The sequence below is a fragment of the Danio rerio genome, chromosome 4 (genome assembly GCF_052040795.2).
Source record: "Danio rerio strain M-AB ecotype USA chromosome 4, GRCz13ab, whole genome shotgun sequence".
Lineage (NCBI taxonomy): Eukaryota > Metazoa > Chordata > Actinopteri > Cypriniformes > Danionidae > Danio > Danio rerio.
The window spans coordinates 47,876,516-47,901,724 of record NC_141024.2 but is presented as its reverse complement, the minus strand read 5'-3'; the positions used below and the strand labels follow the sequence as shown (position 1 = coordinate 47,901,724).

The window sequence follows — 25,209 nt, the reverse complement described above, 5'->3', positions numbered from 1 at the left end:
TGATAAAATGCTACAAGCTAAACTGAGTTTAAGCCTGCTGCATAAGGCATACTGACTAAATCTACTTACTGTTTAGAAGTCATTTCTGATGTTGAAATGTGAGTTCTGTCCACTGGTCAAATTCAGGAAGCTGTAGTTGAAAATGATACAACTGTAACTTTACTGAGATGAGATGGGCCTCTTTAACCTGAGCTGGCAGCAGATCAACAGCCTATCAGGAGACAGCATCCAACAGCAGCACAATCTGCCCATCCCCAGGTGTTAATGGCCCAATAGGAGCAGCAACAACTTTAAAACAGTTACTACAACTGATCTAGGCATATGTTATGGTGTATTTAAAAATATATTGTCTTTCTTCTGACTTTGAGTACTTTTATATTTCACCACACACATGCAAGGAAAATCTATTTAAATATACACAATTCATGTGAAAATATACATATAAAACAGAAAAAAACAACAACAAAACATAAAATACAGTACAAGGATAAAATAAATCAAGTTAAATGAAAGTCAGCTGTTTAGTTTCGATTCAAAGATAAAACCTAAAATAATTATATATTTTATTTTCAGTATTAATGGATAATAGGGTTGTGTGTGTGTGTGTGTGTGTATAAAATGTGTATTATGATCTGACACCTACAGTATGGACATTTCATTTATATTTATTTTCTAAAATAATCACCTGTCTTATTAATTACCTTAAGTCTATTTATAGACATATTTCTGTTTAGTTATTAGTCTTGTGAATGGTTTTCTTTTTTTTCCAATATTTTTATGATATTTTTTTGTGCTTCTATTTCCTTTATTATATACATTTTTTATTTTGACAACAGACATTCTAAACAGACACCTTCCTATGTCATTCCAAATTGTGTTTTTAGACAGACCATTCTATAAGACAAATTTTTAAACAAAAGTATATAATTCAACAACTTTACTACTCCCATTCAGCAGTGTCCTGGCAATTTCTTTTCTATAAATCTTCACCGCTGAGGCCTTGTTGGCGAACATCAAAGACTCCCCAGCCAGGATTTTTTCTGCATACTAATATGACACAGAATTATGGATTATGGATTTGTCAGTATATGCTGTTGTACATAAATACACGAGTAATGTGTAAGCCAATTGAGTATTTTTACATACTTGACACATGTAAAATATTTTGCTTTAACAACTACTAAACAGTAGACAGCAGTATAGCCAATGAGAGACAAAAACAAACTTTTTTTAAGCACAAATACTCCACATGAACTGCTGTCTTTTTGGTGACTGTGTGGAGCTGTGTCGGCTGTCCACCTGGAAGAAATTACTCCTCTTTTTCTCATAAATGCCCTAAAAAGGCAGGCAAATGTAAAATTATGGCAATTGCATATTTCAGTTTGTATTAAAATAGATTTTTTTATAAACAACAGTCACCTTGTGGACTCCAAGCACTGTTTAATCTTGCTGGCTTCAGTTCCCAGGGGATCAAGCACAAGGCTCTTTTTCTGGTCCGGAAAGATGGCCTGTAGATTGTTGTATTATGATGTATTTTTTATATTATTTTAGATTATATTATCATCATCATGTTTCACAGCTATTGTGAGTAATTTTTACTTACCACCAAAATCCAGTGACCAGGTTCATGAACAGCTCCCAAAATTACCCCATACTTTGTTGAGTCACACTAATACAGATAACATTTATTTACAAAAATAGTGAATAAAACCTATTTAGTGACAATCCACCTAAAAAAGCAACCCCCACCCACCCCAAACCCTGTGCCTACCTTCAGTCTTGAATTTTTTTCCACCATATCCTTGTCATCTCAAATAAATCAATATTAATTGGCTTTTTGGCCCTTGTTTCATTGTTTAGTTTTACTTTGTGAGCAAGGTATGCATTCATGACCTGTTTGCCAGAAAACAAGTTAGTATATGAAGGTAAACCAGTTAAGGATAGCAGATTTAACTTGCATACAAATTATATACAATACAATTAGACAAATATTTTGTTTATTCAGCTCACCTCACTTTCAAGCTGTTCACTGGGAGCTGTTTTTGCAATGTCCCAATAAAACAGCTTGTAGGTCCCCATTCGGGACAGCAGGACGTGTGCCTTTTGGCCTCTTCTATGCCTTTGTGTTAGAAAAAGTAATTGAAATAGTTTCACCATAGTATACAAATGTACATATATTTACATATTTATAACTATATTTGAATAGAAACAGATTATTATGTTTAAAAAGAAATTAAAAGTTACATACATTTTTCTTTAAAAGTGGATGCATCAGAAGATGATGGAAGGCAAGTAGAGTTATGAGCAGCTGAAAGAAGAGGTGAGAAAGTGGCAAAAGGAGAAGAAGATGGAGGAGAGAGAGCAGCCAGAGGAGAGGAAGCTACTGGAGGAGAAGATGGAAAAGATGGACCAGAAAGAGCAGCTGGAGAACAGAGAGCAGCTGGAGGAGAATATTGAGCAGGTGAAGGAGCGACGGCAGTGGGAGGACAAGATTGAGAAGCTGGAGCAGAGAGAACAACTGGAAGAGAAGCTGGAGGAGAGGGAACAGCTGGAGGAGAAAGCAGCTGGAGAGAAAAATGGAGTAGAGGGAGCAGCTGGAGGAGAAGCTGGAGTAGAGAGAGCAGCTGGAGAAGAGAGAGCAGCTAGAGGAGAAGACTGAGCAGATGGAGGAGAGAGAGCAGCTGGAGGAGAAGCTGGAGTAGAGAGAGCAGCTGGAGAAGAGAGAGCAGCTCGAGGAGAAGACTGAGCAGATGGAGAAGAGAGAGCAGCTGAAAGAGAAACTAGAGCAGAGAGAGCAGCGGGAGAAGGAGGAGAAGGTAGAGGAGAGAGAACAGCTGGAGGAGAGAAAGCAGCTGGGGGAGGAGGAGAAGATATAGGAGAGAGAGCAGCTGGAGGAGGAGAAGAAGAGGAGGTTGCACTCGTTGGCTCAGAGGGTTGCTGATGTTGACTCCTCAGATTTCGAGGTACTCTTGGTGTCTCCTCATGGTGGTGCTTCAATTGGTCTATGTTAATCTTTTTTGTGGATCGACCCTCCGAATCCACAAGATCAACACTCTTCCCTTGTATTTTGGTCACCACAAAGGTCCAAAATACTCAGGGTCTAGTTTCCCCCCTTTCCTCTGCTCACTCCGGACATTTCTTCCCCACACTTTTGCTCCCACCTGAAGGTTAAATTGTGCCTTCTTTGACAGCCTTTTTCTTGTCCTTGCGATAGATTTATTTACATTATCTTCAACAATGTTCATGATTTTTTCATGTCGTTTGATGTCAATGGCAATGTCTTCAGTGAAGTCATTTTCAAATGAACCAACAAGCTGTGGAAAATGGTAATAAATAACTTAGCTTAACATAGCAATGACATAAAAAGAATCCAGAATATTTACAACAAAATACCTCAAAATGTTCAGGGACTTCGCATGGAGAGCGTGCCTCTCTTCCAAACATCAAGTAAAATGGGGAGAATTGGGTGGTCAGCTGCTTCTTTGTTCGAAGTCCTAACATGGCAGCATCCAAATACTGGTCCCAAGTATTTGGTTTGTCCTGTACCAGTTTAGATAGGACCCTAAAAGCATGTGATAAAATAAAGAGAAGGCTGTACAAATATACAGTTGAAGTCAAAGGTATTAGCCCTCCTGTGACATTGTAACTCTTTTTAAAGAAATGCAAAATTCTGTCAAATGTTTATAAATAAGTTCCACTTAACATAGTTTTAAACACAATAGTTGTAATAACTAATGATGAGTAATTATTTTTTTGTCTTTGCTATGATAACAGTACATAATATTTTACTAGTTATCTGCAAGATGATAGTGTTTAGCTTAAAAGGTGTCATTTAAAGACTTGAAAAGATTTAGGAGAAGCAACAATTATTAAAGTATACCTAAATTAAACAGTAACTACTTTTTCCAGACAATAAGTAATTTAATCACTGTATATTTACCCTGAAACTACACTGTAAAAAAAGTTGACTCAACCTAAAATCTTAAGGCAAAAAACTTCGGAACATTTTTGAGTTGACTTGACTTGAACCCACTTAATGCACTTGACTCAATTTAAGTTGAGTAAACTCAAAAATGTCCTGCAGTTTGGTGCCTTACAATTTTAAGTTGAGAACTTTTTTACAGTGTACTTTATAGCCAACAATGTTCATTGTACCTGTCAGTGAGTTTTTAGCTGTGGTTTATTAGTGTAAATGTGTATTAAAGTAGATGCATTATTCACCTTTGTATGGTGCCATTGAGCCTCTCCACCAACCCGTTGGTCTGAGGGTGGTATGGGGCACAGAGGCTTCTTTTAATTCCAAGAACTCCACAGACCTTAGTTTTGATCTACATAATGATATGACAATAATATTTTAAATTTTAAGAGTTATAACTTAAAACTTTTAAAGCAGAGCATCATGCAGTTCATAACTGAGCTGACAAAAATACTCACAGTATTGGTAAATTCTCTTCCCTGATCAGTTAGTATCCGTTTTGGCACTTCGTACTGGTATACAAATTTGAGAATACAATTTGTAACCTCTGCAGCTGACTTTGATGTCAGAGGATAAGCCTGGGCTCATTTGGTGCAATAATCAACTATTACACATATGTACTGATTGTTCTGGTCAGACTTCACCACCTTTCCAATAAGGTCCATTCCAACCAGTTCAAATGGACACTTGGTCCGTCATCAGACAAGAACAGAATTATTTTCACATTTATCAACAAAACTGAGAAGAAAAAAATACATAACAATCATCAATCAATTTAAATAAGCCCTTACTAAGGAAAAAGGCCTTGTTTTTTTATGCTTACCTTATGTAGTACTGCTAGAGAGGTGTGTCTAACACTTAAAAAATCACTTAAACTGAAAAGACCATAACTTGTTTATGCTTAAATTATTATTATTTTTTTTCAGATTCAGGGAAGGCCTGGAATGTTTGCATCTTCTGCAACATTTGGAAAAACATCCAAGTCTCTTTTGAGAAATTTTGATGTTTAAAGAGAAGCCACTGACAGCAAAAGACTTAGCGGAGCTCTTCATCCCGCAGCTGTCACCAGTTGGCACTAACAAAAGGACCCTAGAAAACAGGATTGTTTGTTTCTGGAGGGACTGGCTTCTAGATATGGAAGGTAATAAATATACAATTGGTTATATCAGAGGTCTTTAACCTTGTTCCTGGTATCCTGTAAAGTTTATTTCCTACCGGATTTAGTGCACCTGACTACAATTTTCAAGCTGTCTTGGGGAGCTTAATTGGCCACTTTAGGTGTGTTTGATAAGGGTTGCAGATAAACTCTGAGATAATGAGTCCCCAGGAACAGGGTTGAAAACCACTGGGTTATATTAGGGCCTTCTCACACTATGCTATCCGAACCGTGCCCAGGCTCATTTCCCGGATCGTTTTTGAAGTGTGAGTGCGCTGAATTGGGAAGAGGTGGGCCAGTGCTTGTGTGTGAGTGCAAAACGCGCCAGAGCCTGAAACTGAAAGCGAGACGTAACTTATAAGGAACTGTTTGATATGGATTTATTAATCATTCTTGCTGTTCAGTGAAGGCAAACTGTTGTAGATTATTAAAGACCCTCACTGCACGACAGCTGCACCTTTAGCAAACCTCATAATAGGGTATATGCCGAGCTAATGTTGTTCCTATACTGATAAACTTCCAGTGACCTTTTATTGAGTTTTGTTTTTTTCCATTTTATGCGGTCCCCTTTACAGCATCGATGTTGTAATGTAATTAAAATACAATCAGTTAAACAGACTTTGGCATCCAATTTAGTTGTTCAAGCATAAAACGAAACAATTTTGTGATGGCAATCAGTTTACCAGAAGCAATTTACCCAGGTTACTGCCAAATTAAATGTCCTATTGGCATGTTAGCATATACCTATTAGCATATATCTTGTTCCTGCAGCACGAGAACTCAGGGCCGGAGTGGGACTCCTTTTCAGCCCTGGAGTTTAAGCCTTAGACCGGGCCACCTCAGTTCATGACTGACTATATCAATTCAGTTGCTAATGACACTATCACATCTTTTTCAAGAAAACAGCTGGTTTAGAACTTCAAATGTTCAACAACCCTAACAGTATTACATGTCTTAACAATAATAATAAAAAAAAATTATAATTATTCAGATGAGGTTCGAACACTGGTCGGCAGCATCGTAACACATTGTGCTAACCACTGGACCACAATGGCACTGTTGCAGTGGGAATAAAAAATAAACATTGCCCCCGCAAGACTCTTAACCACAGTATTATTTTCTATTGATGGCTTAATCTTTTTCTCGCCTTTTTAGATTTCTGATCAAGTTATGTCAGATTTATTGATGTAGTGAATCATTTGATTTTCATTGAGCAGGTGTAATATTCATTATTTGAATTGTTATATTCACTAAGGTGCCGCTGTTTGGGGTGGAATGATAGTTATGTCATCATTAACCTGCAGGCTGCATTTTGCTAAGGGGGCAGCAAGAAAATAAATAAAAAGTGCGTAGCTGCAGGTAAATAATGAATAAAAAGAGTAAGGCTATGGTCAAATAAATAAATGAAAAAAAGTGCGACTGTTGAAAGTGCAAGCAGCTAGGGACACCGGCCCTAGCCGGAATAAACGGATCGGCCAACCGGGAATTCTACCGGTCCTCCCAATTAGCCAATCCAGGCCTGCAAGGACTTCATGATCGTTTATGAGCGTCAAAAGTGGCTAATCTGTTCTACAAAATATTTGACTGCATATCAAATGACTAAAACGATATAACTGAAGAAATCACCTCTGTGCTGAGCGAAATCGCTTACTAAGCAGCGCAGCATCGATGACGTAAGCATGCCCAGGCTTGAATGTAATGTGAGTGCGGGCCATCGGGGGAGACGGGAGGGGGACAAGCGTGCTTTGGCCTGGTTCAAGGCAACTGTACATAGTGTGAGTACGGCCTTATACATGGTTTACATTCTGTAACATTATACAATTGTTATGTGCTTTCTTTCCTCTCCAATGTTTTTTTTTCAAGGTTGCCAGCCACCACCAGTGTTTTTAATGATTTTCATCTAATTTTCATGACCCCCACAATGTTTTGTTGCACGAATATCTGCACAAAAAATATTTCAAAATAGACACCAGATGTTCTGCTTTTACACACAAAAAAAACTTATTCTAGCTTCATGTATTACATGGTTATAGGTGTGGTTATAATCACATATATAAAAAATAAAATTAAATTGATTCTGTCTTTTTTTCTTTAGTTCTTTGATGTTTGTGATTATACATTATTAGTTCATGACATTATAAGACCATAGATTGCTATAGAAACAGTGTTCTATGAGCACATATGACTGCACATAACACACACACACACACACACACACACACACACACACACACACACACACACACACACACAGCTGTGGTTGTAAATGTGTGTGTTCTTGTGTTCAGATGTCTGTTTCCTCACTCTGGATCCAAACACAGCACACACTCAACTCATTCTGTCTGAGGAGAACAGAGAGGTGAAGAGTGTGAGAGAGAATCAGCCGTATCCTGATCATCCACACAGATTTGATTATTATCGTCAGGTGTTGTGCAGAGAGAGTGTGTGTGGACGCTGTTACTGGGAGATTGACTGGAGTGGAGATTATAGTGTGTATATATCAGTGTCATATAAGAGCATCAGGAGGAAGGGAAGAGGTGTTGAGTGTTGTTTTGGATATAATGCTCAGTCCTGGAGTTTGCTCTGCTTTTCCTCCAGTTTCTCATTCAGTCACAATGACACACGCACTGATCTCCCAGTGAAGCCGCTCAGCAGGAGAATAGGAGTGTTTGTGGATCACAGTGCAGGAACTCTGATCTTCTACAACATCTATAGAGACACAATGAGCCTCATCCACTCAGTCCAGACCACATTCACTGAGCTGCTCTGTGCTGGGTTTATTGTTGGTTCTGGATCATCAGTGAAACTGAGCTGAAGACTGACGAGAGATTTACCCAGAATCCTCTGCAGGAGCAGTCAGCAGCAGTGTGTGTGTGTGTGTGTGTGTGTGTGTGCGCGCGCGTGTGTGTGCGTGCGTGCGTGCGTGCGTGCGTGTGTGTGTGTGTCTCAGTCTTCATCAGTGTCATCATTGATGTTGATGAAGTGTCCTCCAGGATGCTGCTGTGTTGATCTTCTTCATTGTTTCTCTGTTGTTTGAGCAAAAATAATAAAAGTCAATGTCAAATCCACTGCTGATATTAGAATGTGATGATGAACATGGAAATGTCTGAATCCTGTCTGAATCTCTGTCAAATCTTGAATTGTAGTGGTTTTCTTGGTTTTTCTCTTACTAAATCAAACTCAGTCTGGAGGTTATGAATATCAGAAGAATATACTTTATTGTCGACAACAAAGGAGAACTTTCAGGAGACCCCCAGTAGCATCTCTGTCTGAAAAATTCTGACTCACTGATGGTCTGGCCTGCTTATATACAAGTCTGCAGCTACTCTTCACATTGTTCTATACTTGTCACACAAGATCCCACCTAGTTTAACCCTTGACCCCAAATTCCACCTCTGTCATCTGTTTTTGTCTTAGTTCAACATTTATTACACAAGACCCCCCTAGTTTAACCCTTGACCCCAACCTGTTAACCATATATCTTATTCATCTATACGTCTCTGTTTACACATATGTTGCTCTATTCTTATCCATTTCCTGAGACACCTTAGTTGCTTACTCAGGCTTTCTCCTGCTCTCTTCTCATCCACTTCTCGTGACCCTTAGTGGTTTCCTCAGGCCCTTTCCCCTTACATAACACTTTACTTGTTTTAATGGTAGGCAAATCTACAAGCAGATTATACACATAATATTTGAATATATAGATTAATTTAACACTTTAAAGAGTATAAAATCCACTTCATATAATCCCTCCTCTTAAGACTTCAAGTCTTAATCTTCTTGCTTTTGGCCCATAGTGCAACTCCATGATCTAGCCCTCAGCCATACTACGTAATGACAAATATATGTCACAGTATTATTACAAATGACCAGATCATGTAATTGCACTTTGGAATAGAATCACGCCAAACCTCTGTGCCCACTATTGACGAGGACACAGTAAAAGACTTGATTCTATTTTGTTGATATCATAAAAAGTAGTATTTTAAGCATACAATTAGTTATCTATTTGCTTCTGGGGGTCATAATTATTTAACATACAGTAAAGAATAAAACTAAAACAAAAAATAAACATGCACAATCTCCCAATCTAGGGTCACAACACAATATTTTAATCTAACACCCACAAAACATAATCCGTAGAGTACGTTGATCTTTAGCTCAGATACTTTGCGTATCGTAGAGAGCCGCCGTTTTGGGGTAGAGGTTACTAGCACTTAACACCCAAGGCATGAATCCTCTTCATCATCCTCTTCTTTATCTAAACTATAAAAATTTTTAGCACTAGTTCATCTTTTTGACCCTAAATCTGGCACATACTTGCGAGCATTCTTTGTTTCGTTCTAGCCTTAAAAAGTGTTGCTAGAGACTTTATGTTGAGAGTCTGTAACCTGAAGTTGTGGTGATTATCATCACTTGAATTTGTGGCACCTTCTGTATTTCTCACTCAGGTATATTATCAGAGTTACTCTTTTAACTGTTCTGATGAACTGCTTCTGCCACACTTTGCAATTCGTTGGTTTGAGCTTTGGGATTTTCTGCCTCCTCTGTTTCCTGTTAACTTTCTCTTGCTGGAGTTTTTTCCTTTGGCACCCTTGTGCAGTGTCTCCGATGGTACCCAGTTGATGGCATCCCCTTTGGCAACCTTGGCATAAGGTCCATTTCTCCTGATTTCACTCCACTTTCTCCAGAAAACCTCAGATATACTCGATCACCGGATTAATCTTCTGCTTCTGGTCCATTCTGGTTTCCTGTACAGATATTGCTTTGCACATGGCAGTTAGTTTCCTCATAAAAGACCAAACGTCTTTCCAATGCATTATAAATGTTCTCCAAACATTCCACAAGGTTAAATACGAGATTACATGCAAGGGTCGACCCAATAGTACTTCATGCAATGTTAGTTGCTTGTTTCTGTCAGTTTTCATGCAATCACTTATTAATGCAAAAGGTATATTATTTTAACACATCTTGTTAAACTAGGCCTTTATGAATCATCTTTAGCTCTTTCAATCATTCCTTACAATTATGTATAATTTCTCAATTTTCTTTATTTCCAATACTTTATCAATTCATTTATTTATCTATTCACTGAATCACATATCCACTTATTTATTTACTTAATTACCTTTATTCACTTTAATTAACTTTCATTACTCTAATTTATTTATAAATGTAGACACATTATTTGAACTTTCTTCAGAGGTTATTCCAAATCTGAGACTTCTCTTGTCTTAAATATAATAACTGTTCCTTCTTCCCTGCTCTGCTGATGGAATTACCTTCACTCATCTACCACAACTATCATGCCCAAAAGCTTGTATCTCTTGCCCTAAGCTAATTTTATCATTTCACAACATCCACAATCAAGTTCTTGAATATCCCCTTAGGCCTATTGCTGATCTTTTACTCACATTCTACTTTGCTCAAATGCCACATGTGTACAACAATTCACTAATCAATGCATTCAAAAAGGCGATCATTATCCTTGGTGCTCAATTTTCTTTACCACTTCACCCTTGATTCAAACCATGTACATCTCAAATGCCAATCTATTAAAATGCTGTTGCCTCAACAATCGGTTCTTTGTATGTATTACATAAATCTTATTTGTCTTTTTCGTTCACCTCTAATGCTACATATATTGTTCATAGATACTAGTATGTTGTTTAATTTCCACTATCATCTAATTGAGGTTGTGACTCTATACTAGTGTTAGACCTGCTACCCTATTTTCTTTAATGAAAAATAAATTTCTTATTTATCATCTTATCAGTTATTATTGCATCTAGATTAGATACAGAATTTTGTTAACACTAAACCCCTCATCCCTAAAAAGTTTTATTTCTGTCTTTTACTTAGCTTGAGCTAGATGTACCTGCAGATAACTAAACCCTACACGTTACAATATCCATCACGAAATATTCTAAATCCTTCTATGCATTCTAATGTATGTATAACAGCCTATTTACTTTAAGTGTAGCCAAGTGTCTACCCTCCTCTGATAATTAACTGAACAAAAATCAATTACTTACTTTAACATTTTTGGAATCCAAACTAACAAATTTAAGTACAGTGCGTGTTAGGAACCTCAGCTAAGAAATTCTCTATTACTGACTGTTCAGAAATCATAAATTTTACAACATCTAGTTTTGCCTGTTTTGACTAATGCCATCATCAAAAATTAAATTAAAATCCATTTTATTAGTTACCTACACCATCACAACCGAATTTAAATTGACTTTTAATTAGAAATGCCATAACATATCTAAATGTTTCTAATATTGCTATGTTCTCAAAAGTTTCAATAATGCCTATTCCAGCATATAACAGACCTGCATCTGGTTTAATTTTAATTAATCCTCCCTATGCTGGTTAATTTTGTTTTCCCTTAATGTCCTGAACTCATAATAATTATTAAAACTTGACACCTAAGTAATTTCTTATTTCTGAGCTATTTCTTATTTTGCATTTTCTATTAATTAACATTTTTCACTTTTCAGCATTTTCAGCTCCTAATTCCTTCCTGTTCTCACATCAAACTGGTTATTCATAAACTTTTGTTGTAATTTTCTACAAGTTGACTGAAAAATCACTGGATTTCTTTATAGGTTCCTCTCTATCTGATCTGATTATTCATCTTTAGTCCTTAATCCTTTTTGCTTTTAATTATTTCTTCACATATGTAAAACAACCTATTTTCTGTTTTTAAACACTTTTCTCTTTCAAATATTATTTTAGTACATTTAGAATAGTTACTTTTTGACCTATTCAGTATTGTGAATTCATTTCACTTTTTTTTTCATTCTCTTCAAGTATAAATCACTTTTCTGTCTTAATCTCTGACATAATTTTTTCTCTCAAATCTTGGTTTAGTTTACTCAAAATAAGTTTTCCCTAATTTTAACCTAAATACTTAACTCCAACTTCTAACCCAAATTATTATTTTTTTCAGTTATCAAAAACTGTATTTTATTATCTTTTTTATCACCACCATGCATTATAATTTATCCTCTCATGTTCAATAATCTCTATGAGTTAACCTATGAAAATGAACCAAAATAATTTAACATTCTTCATAATTTATCATTTCAACCTTACACATTTAAATCTTCATCGTACATTATCATCTAAGACTTTTCTTACAGTTTACATGATACTTTTCTTTTTATCATATTGATAGGAGTCTGATTTGATACAAGAATGGGTAGCTACACTTTTGCTCTTATTTTGCCCTCTGAGTGGTCACATTGTACTCAATTTGGACTATAGGTCGACTGCTTTGAGATGGACTGCCAGACTCCCCCTCCTCACACTCTGAGTAGACAACTGGTTCATAGATTGGTGTAGTCTTTTCTGTGGTGTCCATATCAGGGCACAGTGTTTCCCCCTTCTTTCTTAGTGCTGGCTTCTTTCATTGAGCTGTTGTAAAGTTCTGGTGGAGCGCTTTTTCTCTTTGATCAGTTCATCATTAGCTTGTTTGCCTCTTTTTAGTGTCTCTGAACATAAGTGGCCTTTCCAGTCCTCAGTAATTCCTGGGCATGCAGTGTCTGCCTCACTGCTTTCACAAATGTCCACAGCCAACAGTTTGTCCATTGTGTTTTTCAAACACCTTTTCCATTTGCCAGTGCACTCAGAGATGTCTAGTAGGTAAGAGACCACAGACCCACAAAGTCCATCCCTATGTCCTCTTAAGTAATATATGGAATTTAGCTCATAAAAGTCTTTCCTTCTTTCCCATTTTTTTTTCATCAAATGAAGACTCCTCTCATCTATTTTCTCCTCTTTACGGTTTAACAGTTTATTTTTCTCTAATTCACACTCATTTTATCATATGTAAATGTTTAATTTTCTATTTCTTCAGTGTTCTTCTAAATAATTTCTTTAGCTTCAGATTATGCTTTACTTTACATTTCTCCTCATCTATGCTAATGTTCCTTTACTAACCACTCATTTTTACATTGTAACATTTTCTATACTCAGTTTCTATTTTTTCACTGCTTACATCAAATGTTTCTTCTGTTTGCCATTTGTCATTATCTTATCTTTTATTTTCTGTCACATATTTTAGTATTGCATTTTTTATTTCCATATCTGTTTTTCCATACCTGATTTAATTCAACAATACTACATGGTGGCCCAATATCTGGAATAACTGTTAAAAATCATTACTGCTATAGCTCAGGGTTCATATTAATTAAACTCACATATTTATTTACTAAAAGCATTTTTCATTTTTGGAAGTGCAATGCATACTTATCAATTTAGCTTCTTAATGCATAAACTTTAACATTTATTTTTCAACTCATTCTAACGCATTCTTTAACATTTACCTAGCTCCTATGATTTTCATCTAAATCACTTTACTTTACTACAAATAGATGATGGCTTAGATCTTATGTAGCTGACTTTGAGAAAGATGAAACAAACATTTGTATTGCCCTTAAATACAAACAAATTCTCTAAAGTCAATTATTTCTTCAAATTGTTACTGCTTTTTACTTTTTATCTTATCTGTTCAATGTGCCTATATTGTAAGCATATTACGTCTATTTTTATCCTTGAAACAGTGGACTTATTTTTTCTATTTCTATTTTATTCTTTTTCCTTTCCGTAATTTGAGCTTTTAGCTCTTAGGTTTTCTTATACATTTCTTATACATTTTACAGCTTACACATTTTCTAATTAAATCTTCAGTTAATCAATATTAATTTTTCAAGTTTTCTTTTTCTTTCTTATTCTCAATCAAAGAACTAACTTATATGTTTTTTATTCATACTTATTTAGTAAATCTATTTGTTTATTAATACATTCTTTTACTCCATACTTCCTTTATCTCTCTATATATTGATCACTATGGCTTCATTTATTCTTTTTCATTAGTAAAGTTTCAAACTCTTTTCTATATAATATAACTCTATTATTAGTACTTTCTCAGTTCATTTATCTTACTATACTACTTTATAATTTGTCTATTCATTAATAACTTATATTCTATCCAAATTATGTTAAAGTCTATGTCATTATTTTATCTATAGTTTGATCTCCTCTCATTAACTCTCCTCTTCTCTGTTTTCCTAGTGCTGTAAATAGGCAATCTATTGTTCACACATGGACACCATAAATCTCTCTCTTACCCCCATCCTGGAGCAGACTGTCTTTCACTCATTGCTATGTCAGGAATTTCAGTTCACTCTGCCTATTGTTCTTTTTTTTTAACATATTCAAACTTAAAACACAAAGATAATTTCAGAAAAATGTTTATTCTTCTGCTTTTTACTCTGTGTTTTTTAAATGCACATGTTCCATTAGTTTTAATTTAGGAAACTCCTTTCTTTCTATCATAATCTCTTCTCTTAAACTGCATCAATCACTATTCCTATTGTTCTTTAAATCACACCACACATATGCAGCCCTCCTTTTATATTATAATATACTATAATCATTATTTTAACCTACTCCTTATTGAAAACATACTTTTAAACACATTCACACTTCTAATCTTATTACTTTTCCTCTTCTCATTCACTCCTCTCCTCCAACTCAGTGTAACAGGAGCTGCATCCCCCCATCCTCATTCCATTCAAGGAGGAGGAAGGCAGTCTTCTCTGCCCACCAATGTGGACTATTTTGCCACAATCTGAAGCAGCAAATACACAAACACTTCAATTAAATAAATACTCTACACTACACTCCTCTTGAGTGACCTGTCCGAGCAGCCCTCTAACCTTAGAGCGGTAACCACAGACTTTCGCCTACCCATGCAGCCCTTTGTTTATCTCATTTAACAAAGCGGTATCGTAGGTCTTAGCGCGCATCTCTCTACTTTAATCTGCTTTAATCTCTTAACTGTTACCACACATTAAGGACTCTCTCTTAAAATTTATAAATGCTCTATGCATTTCTTACATCATTATTAATTTCCCAAATCTGGGTAACAGTTACTAGTTAATGTTTATCCTATCCATCAAGGCCCACTTAGGAAAACACAGATCATTTGCATACCTTACTCTGCTTTAATCTCTTAACTGTCACCACACATTAAGAACCCTCTCTTAAAACTTATAAATGCTCTATGCATATCTTATATCATTAATAATTTTCCAAATCTGAGTAACAGTTACTAGTTAATGTTTATCCTATCCATCAAGGCCCTCTTAGGAAAACACAGATCATTTGCATGCAAATTATTTTTCTTCTGTTATTCAAAACCCCTTTTTTCTTTAATATCTTTTTTACATTTACTTTTAATTCTTTAAAGCTGGAGAAACAGTTCAAGTGTATTTACCTGTACAAGCAGGTCCTGGCAGAAAAAACACAAACTAATAAGCATAAAATCGCTTACCGTTTTTTATTGTGGCCACATATTTGTGTTTTCTCTCCAGTCCAGCATGCACAGCAACACCAGTCCTGCTCCTTTCCAGCCCACCCAGGGACGCCAAATGTAGTGGTTTTCTTGGTTTTTCTCTTACTAAATCAAACTCAGTCTGGAGGTTATGAATATCAGAAGAATATACTTTATTGTCGACAACAAAGGAGAACTTTCAGGAGACCCCCAGTAGCATCTCTGTCTGAAAAATTCTGTCTCACTCAAATTATAGCCTGTTTAAATAGTCTTCTACACCAGTTTTTTTCTTTGTTCTCCATATGTTACACAAGATTCCTCCTACTTTAACCCTTGACCCCAAATTACACCTCTGTCATCTGTTTTTGTCTTAGTTCTACATATATCACACAAATTCCACCTAGGTTAACCCCTGACCTCAATTTCCACCTAGGTTAACCCCTGACCCAAACCTGGTAACTATATAACTTATCCAGTTCTTGTGATATGGTAATTCTTCTAATGGTATGCAAGTCTACAAGCAGATTATATACATACAATTTGAATATATATATTAACTTCACACTTTAAAGAGTATAAAATCCACTTCAACTGTGGCACAAAGGTTAGCGCTTATGACTACGGATCAGAAGGTTCTCGGTTTACGGAAACCAAGAAACTGTGTATGAGAGAGTGCGTAAGTGTATGAGTGGCACTTGTGCAAGCGGAGCAGGGACGTGCCAGCGATCAGAATGAACTGGAGTTTGTGCCAAGACTGGGTTTCAAGTGAGGCAGTTCCCATATGGTCTAGCGGTTAGGATTCCTGGCTTTCACCCAGGCGGCCCGGGTTCCACTCCCGGTATGGGAAGGCTTGAGTGCTTTTGCTTCTGTCCTTTTTGGCCAGCGGTCGGTCTGCAGCTACCTTATAGGATGTGGTTGTGGAACTTGCCCGTAAGCCTTCGATAGCTCAGTTGGTAGAGCGGAGGACTGTAGGTGGGATGATGGCAATCCTTAGGTCGCTGGTTCGACTCCGGCTCGAAGGACATCTTTTGCGCTCAGAGCCGCTTTCGTGCCTTCGCCAAGTGAGTTAACCACTCCTCAAAGTTCAGCATGGAGGTCAAAAGGAAGTTCCCTGACCGAGAATTGAACCCGGGCCGCGGCGGTGAGAGAGCCGAATCCTAACCACTAGACCATCAGGGAAGGTGTGCGTAAAGGTTGGCCTCAAGTCTAGCTGTGGGCCTCCACCCAGGTGTGCTGCAGCTGCTCTGACAAAAATAACTAACGTTTGCAACCTCCTCCCGGAGAAGAGAAAGTCTCAGAGCCTGGATCACAGTTCTTCTTGGGAGGGACTGTCACATGCTCGGTGTAAGAGCATCCTATCGACACCACAACATGCCATGACAACAAAGCAAAGCATGCTTTTAAGGAACTCCATGTTCACCGAGCCGTGTCCTCTTTCCAAGGACCATGCTAATGAGCACTGCTGATGCGGACTGGGCCAGTGGCGCAATGGATAACGCGTCTGACTACGGATCAGAAGATTCTAGGTTCGACTCCTGGCTGGCTCGTTCAGGATTTTTTTGCGTTGCTCTCAGTGCAGTGCGGTCGCGGTTTTCCCCTGCCGGAGTTGTTCGGTTCTACTCTGGAGTGAATCGAGTTTCTGGGGCCGCCAGCACAGAGCCTGTGGGGTGCTCTCCTGGGTTCAAAGGCTGCCCCAACCGCTCTCATGTCTTGGTCCCGTACATCCCTCAGGACTTCCAGAAGAAACCAGTACAGCCACTCTCCTGGGAAGACAGCAGTGACAGCTTGTAAACCAAAATGTTTGCTGTGAGGCTAAGGCGTTCTACTGCAGCACAGATACGCATTCCAAAAGCATACAATATTCAAAAACAAAGTGCCAACCTAAAACAAGATTGCAGTCAAAATGACCACCTCAGACAAGTGTGAGCAATGTTTCAGTCTCTGTTATACGTCGGCAAATATGCCACACAGTGCAGACGCTCATACTACTGAAAAGGAAGTTACCTGACTGAGAAAGGTATAAATAGAAATCGGAGCCTGCTCCAAACGACCTGGTCAGCCCCAAGTGGGCTGTAAAAACCTCCTGGAGTTTTCATTCATTTAATGTCTGGTACAAGACACTGCGTCCAACCAGTTATGTTTGAATGTCAAACCTACCCCAATCCTTAAACCAACCTCACAGTTTCCTGCTGTGTTTTATCAACCTCCCAACCTACCCCAACTCTTAACCCAACCTCACAGTAACAAACCTCCATGTGGGTTTCATTGATTCAATGTCTCGTACATGGCACAGAATACAACCTATCGCAGTTTATTAAAATCACACCTACCCCAGCCCTAGGCCCAACCACATGGTAACCTGCTGTGTTTTATTCAATTTTACTCCTACCCCAACCCTAAACACAACCTCAGAGTAAGCAGTTTATATATTTTTTTATTTTTATGAATGTCTACTACAGCTACATCAATCGCAAACCCAGCCTACGTGCGGTATAAGTGCCTACCACTTAGAGGTCATCCAGCCGACTTGCAGTGTAATCTCCTCCACTTGTAGGTCTCTGAGCTGCAGCAACACCTAAGGGCTCTGACACACAGACACAAAAGAAACCATTGCTTTTAACCTACTCTTGGAGAGGAGAGAGTCTCCGACCCTGGATCTCAGGTCTTCTATGGAGGGACTGTCAGGAATCCTGTAAGAGCATCCCATCCACACAACCTCTTGCCATAAAAACAAAGCAGAATGTGTGGTGAAGGAACTCCAGGTTGACAGAGCCTTGTCCTTGCTTCAAGCAAAGTGCTAACAAGGTGCTGAACAGAGTGACGGTGGCACAAAGGTTAGCGCTTATGACTACGGATCAGAAGATTCTCGGTTTATGGAAACCAAGAAACTGTGTATGAAAGAGTGCGTAAGTGTATGAGTGGCACTTGTGCAAGCGGAGCAGGGACGTGCCAGCGATCAGAATGAACTGGAGTTTGTGCCAAGACTGGGTTTCAAGAGTGGCAGTTCCCATATGGTCTAGCGGTTAGGATTCCTGGTTTTCACCCAGGCGGCGCGGGATCGACTCCCGGTATGGGAAGGCTTGAGTGCTTTTGGTTCTGTCCTTTTTGGCCAGCGGTCGGACTGCAGCTACCTTATAGGAAGTGGTTGTGGAACTTTGTTGTAAGCCTTCGATAGCTCAGTTGGTAGAGCGGAGGACTGTAGGTGGGATGATGGCAATCCTTAGGTCGCTGGTTCGACTCCGGCTCGAAGGACATCTTTTGCGCTCAGAGCCGCTTTCTTGCCTTCGCCAAGTGAGTTAACCACTCCTCAAAGTTCAGCATGGAGGTGAAAAGGAAGTTCCTTGACCGGGAATCGAACCCGGGCCGCGGCGGTGAGAGCGCCGAATCCTAACCACTAGACCACCAGGGAAGGTGTGCGTAAAGGTTGGCCTCAAGTCTAGCTGTGGGCCTCCACCCAGGTGTGCTGCAGCTGCTCTGACAAAAATAACTAACGTTTGCAACCTCCTCCCGGAGAAGAGAAAGTCTCAGAGCCTGGATCACAGTTCTTCTTGGGAGGGACTGTCACATGCTCGGTGTAAGAGCATCCTATCGACACCAAAACTTGCCATGACAACAAAGCACAGCATGTGTTTTAGGAACTCCATGTTCACCGAGCCGTGTCCTCTTTCCAAGGACCATGCTAATGAGCACTGCTGATGCGTACTGGGCCAGTGGCGCAATGGATAACGCGTCTGACTACAGATCAGAAGATTCTAGGTTCGACTCCTGGCTGGCTCGTTCAGGATTTTTTTGCGTTGCTCTCAGTGCAGTGCGGTCGCGGTTTTCCCCTGCCGGAGTTGTTCGGTTCTACTCTGGAGTGAATCGAGTTTCTGGGGCCGCCAGCACAGAGCCTGTGGGGTGCTCTCCTGAGTTCAAAGGCTGCCCCAACCGCTCTCATGTCTTGGTCCCGTACATCCCTCAGGACTTCCAGAAGAAACCAGTACAGCCACTCTCCTGGGAAGACAGCAGTGACAGCTTGTAAACCAAAATGTTTGCTGTGAGGCTAAGGCGTTCTACTGCAGCACAGATACGCATTCAAAAAGCATACAATATTCAAAAACAAAGTGCCAACCTAAAACAAGATTGCAGTCAAAATGACCACCTCAGACAAGTGTGAGCAATGTTTCAGTCTCTGTTATACGTCGGCAAATATGCCACACAGTGCAGACGCTCATACTACTGAAAAGGAAGTTACCTGACTGAGAAAGGTATAAATAGAAATCGGAGCCTGCTCCAAACGACCTGGTCAGCCCCAAGTGGGCTGTAAAAACCTCCTGGAGTTTTCATTCATTTAATGTCTGGTACAAGACACTGCGTCCAACCAGTTATGTTTGAATGTCAAACCTACCCCAATCCTTAAACCAACCTCACAGTTTCCTGCTGTGTTTTATCAACCTCCCAACCTACCCCAACTCTTAACCCAACCTCACAGTAACAAACCTCCATGTGGGTTTCATTGATTCAATGTCTCGTACATGGCACAGAATACAACCTATCGCAGTTTATTAAAATCACACCTACCCCAGCCCTAGGCCCAACCACATGGTAACCTGCTGTGTTTTATTCAATTTTACTCCTACCCCAACCCTAAACACAACCTCAGAGTAAGCAGTTTATATATTTTTTTATTTTTATGAATGTCTACTACAGCTACATCAATCGCAAACCCAGCCTACGTGCGGTATAAGTGCCTACCACTTAGAGGTCATCCAGCCGACTTGCAGTGTAATCTCCTCCACTTGTAGGTCTCTGAGCTGCAGCAACACCTAAGGGCTCTGACACACAGACACAAAAGAAACCATTTCTTTTAACCTACTCTTGGAGAGGAGAGAGTCTCCGACCCTGGATCTCAGGTCTTCTATGGAGGGACTGTCAGGAATCCTGTAAGAGCATCCCATCCACACAACCTCTTGCCATAAAAACAAAGCAGAATGTGTGGTGAAGGAACTCCGGGTTGACAGAGCCTTGTCCTTGCTTCAAGCAAAGTGCTAACAAGGTGCTGAACAGAGTGACGGTGGCACAAAGGTTAGCGCTTATGACTACGGATCAGAAGATTCTCGGTTTACGGAAACCAAGAAACTGTGTATGAGAGAGTGCGTAAGTGTATGAGTGGCACTTGTGCAAGCGGAGCAGGGACGTGCCAGCGATCAGAATGAACTGGAGTTTGTGCCAAGACTGGGTTTCAAGAGTGGCAGTTCCCATATGGTCTAGCGGTTAGGATTCCTGGTTTTCACCCAGGCGGCCCGGGATCGACTCCCGGTATGGGAAGGCTTGAGTGCTTTTGCTTCTGTCCTTTTTGGCCAGCGGTTGGACTGCAGCTACCTTATAGGATGTGGTTGTGGAACTTCCCCGTAAGCCTTCGATAGCTCAGTTGGTAGAGCGGAGGACTGTAGGTGGGATGATGGCAATCCTTAGGTCGCTGGTTCGACTCCGGCTCGAAGGACATCTTTTGCGCTCAGAGCCGCTTTCTTGCTTTCGCCAAGTTAGTTAACCACTCCTCAAAGTTCAGCATGGAGGTGAAAAGGAAGTTCCCTGACCGGGAATCGAACCCGGGCCGCGGCGGTGAGAGCGCCGAATCCTAACCACTAGACCACCAGGGAAGGTGTGCGTAAAGGTTGGCCTCAAGTCTAGCTGTGGGCCTCCACCCAGGTGTGCTGCAGCTGCTCTGACAAAAATAACTAACGTTTGCAACCTCCTCCCAGAGAAGAGAAAGTCTCAGAGCCTGGATCACAGTTCTTCTTGGGAGGGACTGTCACATGCTCGGTGTAAGAGCATCCTATCGACACCACAACTTGCCATGACAACAAAGCAAAGCATGCTTTTAAGGAACTCCATGTTCACCGAGCCGTGTCCTCTTTCCAAGGACCATGCTAATGAGCACTGCTGATGCAGACTGGGCCAGTGGCGCAATGGATAACGCGTCTGACTACGGATCAGAAGATACTAGGTTCGACTCCTGGCTGGCTCGTTCAGGATTTTTTTGCGTTGCTCTCAGTGCAGTGCGGTCGCGGTTTTCCCCTGCCGGAGTTGTTCGGTTCTACTCTGGAGTGAATCGAGTTTCTGGGGCCGCCAGCACAGAGCCTGTGGGGTGCTCTCCTGGGTTCAAAGGCTGCCCCAACCGTTCTCATGTCTTGGTCCCGTACATCCCTCAGGACTTCCAGAAGAAACCAGTACAGCCACTCTCCTGGGAAGACAGCAGTGACAGCTTGTAAACCAAAATGTTTGCTGTGAGGCTAAGGCGTTCTACTGCAGCACAGATACGCATTCCAAAAGCATACAATATTCAAAAACAAAGTGCCAACCTAAAACAAGATTGCAGTCAAAATGACCACCTCAGACAAGTGTGAGCAATGTTTCAGTCTCTGTTATACGTCGGCAAATATGCCACACAGTGCAGACGCTCATACTACTGAAAAGGAAGTTACCTGACTGAGAAAGGTATAAATAGAAATCGGAGCCTGCTCCAAACGACCTGGTCAGCCCCAAGTGGGCTGTAAAAACCTCCTGGAGTTTTCATTCATTTAATGTCTGGTACAAGACACTGCGTCCAACCAGTTATGTTTGAATGTCAAACCTACCCCAATCCTTAAACCAACCTCACAGTTTCCTGCTGTGTTTTATCAACCTCCCAACCTACCCCAACTCTTAACCCAACCTCACAGTAACAAACCTCCATGTGGGTTTCATTGATTCAATGTCTCGTACATGGCACAGAATACAACCTATCGCAGTTTATTAAAATCACACCTACCCCAGCCCTAGGCCCAACCACACGGTAACCTGCTGTGTTTTATTCAATTTTACTCCTACCCCAACCCTAAACACAACCTCAGAGTAAGCAGTTTATATATTTTTTTTATTTTTATGAATGTCTACTACAGCTACATCAATCGCAAACCCAGCCTACGTGCGGAATAAGTGCCTACCACTTAGAGGTCATCCAGCCGACTTGCAGTGTAATCTCCTTCACTTGTAGGTCTCTGAGCTGCAGCAACACCTAAGGGCTCTGACACACAGACACAAAAGAAACCATTGCTTTTAACCTACTCTTGGAGAGGAGAGAGTCTCCGACCCTGGATCTCAGGTCTTCTATGGAGGGACTGTCAGGAATCCTGTAAGAGCATCCCATCCACACAACCTCTTGCCATAAAAACAAAGCAGAATGTGTGGTGAAGGAACTCCGGGTTGACAGAGCCTTGTCCTTGCTTCAAGCAAAGTGCTAACAAGGTGCTGAACAGAGTGACGGTGGCACAAAGGTTAGCGCTTATGACTACGGATCAGAAGATTCTCGGTTACGGAAACCAAGAAACTGTGTATGAGAGAGTGCGTAAGTGTATGAGTGGCACTTGTGCAAGCGGAGCAGGGACGTGCCAGCGATCAGAATGAACTGGAGTTTGTGCCAAGACTGGGTTTCAAGAGTGGCAGTTCCCATATGGTCTAGCGGTTAGGATTCCTGGTTTTCACACAGGCGGCCCGAGTTCGACTCCCGGTATGGGAAGGCTTGAGTGCTTTTGCTTCTGTCCCTTTTGGCCAGCGGTCGGACTGCAGCTACCTTATAGGATGTGGTTGTGGATCTTCCCCATAAGCCTTCGATAGCTCAGTTGGTAGAGCGGAGGACTGTAGGTGGGATGATGGCAATCCTTAGGTCGCTGGTTCGACTCCGGCTCGAAGGACATCTTTTGCGCTCAGAGCCGCTTTCTTGCCTTCGCCAATTGAGTTAACCAATCCTCAAAGTTCAGCATGGAGGTGAAAAGGAAGTTCCCTGACTGGGAATCGAACCCGGGCCGCGGTGGTGAGAGCACCGAATCCTAACCACTAGACCACCAGGGAAGGTGTGCGTAAAGGTTGGCCTCAAGTCTAGCTGTGGGCCTCCACCCAGGTGTGCTGCAGCTGCTCTGACAAAAATAACTAACGTTTGCAACCTCCTCCTGGAGAAGAGAAAGTCTCAGAGCCTGGATCACAGTTCTTCTTGGGAGGGACTGTCACATGCTCGGTGTAAGAGCATCCTATCGACACCACAACTTGCCATGACAACAAAGCACAGCATGCGTTTTAGGAACTCCATGTTCACCGAGCCGTGTCCTCTTTCCAAGGACCATGCTAATGAGCTCAGCTGATGCGGACTGGGCCAGTGGCACAATGGATACCGCATCTGACTACAGATCAGAAGATTCTAGGTTCGACTCCTGGCTGGCTCGTTCAGGATTTTTTTGCGTTGCTCTCAGTGCATTGCGGTCGCGTTTTGCCCCTGCCGGAGTTGTTCGGTTCTACTCTTGAGTGAATCGAGTTTCTGGGGCCGCCAGCACAGAGCCTGTGGGGTGCTCTCCTGGGTTCAAAGGCTGCCCCAACTGCTCTAATGTCTTGGTCCCGTACATCCCTCAGGACTTCCAGAAGAAACCAGTACAGCCACTCTCCTGGGAAGATGGCAGTGACAGCTTGTAGACCAAAATGTTTGCTGTGAGGCTAAGTTGTTCTACTGCAGCACAGATACGCATTCGAAAAGCATACAATATTCAAAAACAAAGTGCCAACCTAAAACAAGATTGCAGTCAAAATGACCACCTCAGACAAGTGTGAGCAATGTTTCAGTCTCTGTTATATGTCGGCAAATATGCCACACAGTGCAGACTGGGCCAGTGGCGCATACTGTCACCTGTAAGTTGTGGTTATTCTTGGTTACACCGGCCAATCACGTTCTGAGTTGGAACCAAGATTTTTTTTTAATTCTTGGTCATGCTGGCCAATCACGTCCCGAGCTGGAACCAAGATTCACCCTATTCTTTGTTAAGGCAGCCAATCGTGTTCCGAGTTACAATGAACGCTATGGCCAATCAGAGCCCTTATACCATTCAAGATTTGTACTGTTATAACAGATTTCGTTGCAGATTAATTCGGACAACAATTGCAAACTAAGTATTTTTATAACAAGTTGGTTTAAATGAATAACCATTACAGTAACGTTGAATAATACACTGTTAAAAATTGTCCCGTTAAAAAACAGTAAAATACTGCCAGCTGCAGCTGCCAGCAATGTACTGTTATTTTACAGTATGTTGCTGTAAAAATACATGGGCTACATTGATTTACACAATACTCAAGTGAACTCATTTTGCTCACTGAAAGCAACTGCCTCAACTTGGTCAACTGCTGAATGAGTTTATGAGGTAATGTGCTATATATGCTTAGAAGCATACTTATAATGATAACTTATTTTAGTTAATTAGAAAAGTTCGGTTTAACTCTAATGTCTTATTTTTCACAACAGCACACATACATGTAAATCTGGAATCACCAGAGAGATTCTGACTGCATCAGCAACTAAACAGCCGCTATCTTTAAATAGAAAAAAACCATGCAGAATAACATCAGCAGTTCATTGTTCATCTTTAACTTATACACTGGCTCTACTCTCCTCCACAACGGTGACAGACAGAAGAAATTAGCTTCAGGTCTTACAGTAAAATACTGTTTTTTCCTTGATTTAACAGTAATCTACTGGCAGCTGTGGTTGCCAGCAATGTACTGTTTTTTTACAGTCTACTTCCGTAGTTTAAGTTAACAGTATATTACTGTTAAAATACATTTTACACTGTGTTTTTACCTCTCACACCTTTAACCCTTTAAACCCCAGAGCATATACTTCAGTTTTTATTGAAGTGTCCACACTACTGAGTGTTCAAGAAACATGTAGCA

General features: G+C 40.3%; 2 protein-coding genes and 11 non-coding genes across 13 annotated transcripts in view; 11 read left to right on the top strand and 2 right to left on the bottom strand.

The window, feature by feature from the left end:
- Positions 1 to 25,209, top strand: part of LOC141381647 (uncharacterized) — a 751,802-nt gene that overhangs the window by 543,994 nt on the left and 182,599 nt on the right. The gene's annotated exons all lie outside the window — the stretch shown is intronic.
- LOC148682093 (uncharacterized) lies at positions 1,239 to 9,488 on the top strand. Its single transcript, XM_088650837.1, has 2 exons — positions 1,239 to 5,714; positions 6,680 to 9,488. The coding sequence occupies exon 1, from the start codon at positions 2,348 to 2,350 to the stop codon at positions 2,657 to 2,659; it is 312 nt and encodes a 103-aa protein (XP_088506963.1). The 5' UTR covers positions 1,239 to 2,347; the 3' UTR covers positions 2,660 to 5,714; positions 6,680 to 9,488.
- trnae-uuc (transfer RNA glutamic acid (anticodon UUC)) lies at positions 16,253 to 16,324 on the top strand. The gene has a single exon. It is a non-coding gene; the product is annotated as a tRNA-Glu (tRNA).
- Positions 16,413 to 16,499, top strand: trnay-gua (transfer RNA tyrosine (anticodon GUA)). The gene is given in 2 exon segments: positions 16,413 to 16,449; positions 16,464 to 16,499. It is a non-coding gene; the product is annotated as a tRNA-Tyr (tRNA).
- On the top strand, positions 16,952 to 17,024 carry trnar-acg (transfer RNA arginine (anticodon ACG)). Its single transcript has one exon. It is a non-coding gene; the product is annotated as a tRNA-Arg (tRNA).
- trnay-gua (transfer RNA tyrosine (anticodon GUA)) lies at positions 18,643 to 18,729 on the top strand. Its single transcript is given in 2 exon segments — positions 18,643 to 18,679; positions 18,694 to 18,729. It is a non-coding gene; the product is annotated as a tRNA-Tyr (tRNA).
- On the bottom strand, positions 18,815 to 18,886 carry trnae-cuc (transfer RNA glutamic acid (anticodon CUC)). The gene has a single exon. It is a non-coding gene; the product is annotated as a tRNA-Glu (tRNA).
- On the top strand, positions 19,182 to 19,254 carry trnac-aca (transfer RNA cysteine (anticodon ACA)). The gene has a single exon. It is a non-coding gene; the product is annotated as a tRNA-Cys (tRNA).
- Positions 20,713 to 20,784, top strand: trnae-uuc (transfer RNA glutamic acid (anticodon UUC)). The gene has a single exon. It is a non-coding gene; the product is annotated as a tRNA-Glu (tRNA).
- trnay-gua (transfer RNA tyrosine (anticodon GUA)) lies at positions 20,873 to 20,959 on the top strand. Its single transcript is given in 2 exon segments — positions 20,873 to 20,909; positions 20,924 to 20,959. It is a non-coding gene; the product is annotated as a tRNA-Tyr (tRNA).
- trnae-cuc (transfer RNA glutamic acid (anticodon CUC)) lies at positions 21,045 to 21,116 on the bottom strand. Its single transcript has one exon. It is a non-coding gene; the product is annotated as a tRNA-Glu (tRNA).
- trnar-acg (transfer RNA arginine (anticodon ACG)) lies at positions 21,412 to 21,484 on the top strand. Its single transcript has one exon. It is a non-coding gene; the product is annotated as a tRNA-Arg (tRNA).
- trnay-gua (transfer RNA tyrosine (anticodon GUA)) lies at positions 23,103 to 23,189 on the top strand. The gene is given in 2 exon segments: positions 23,103 to 23,139; positions 23,154 to 23,189. It is a non-coding gene; the product is annotated as a tRNA-Tyr (tRNA).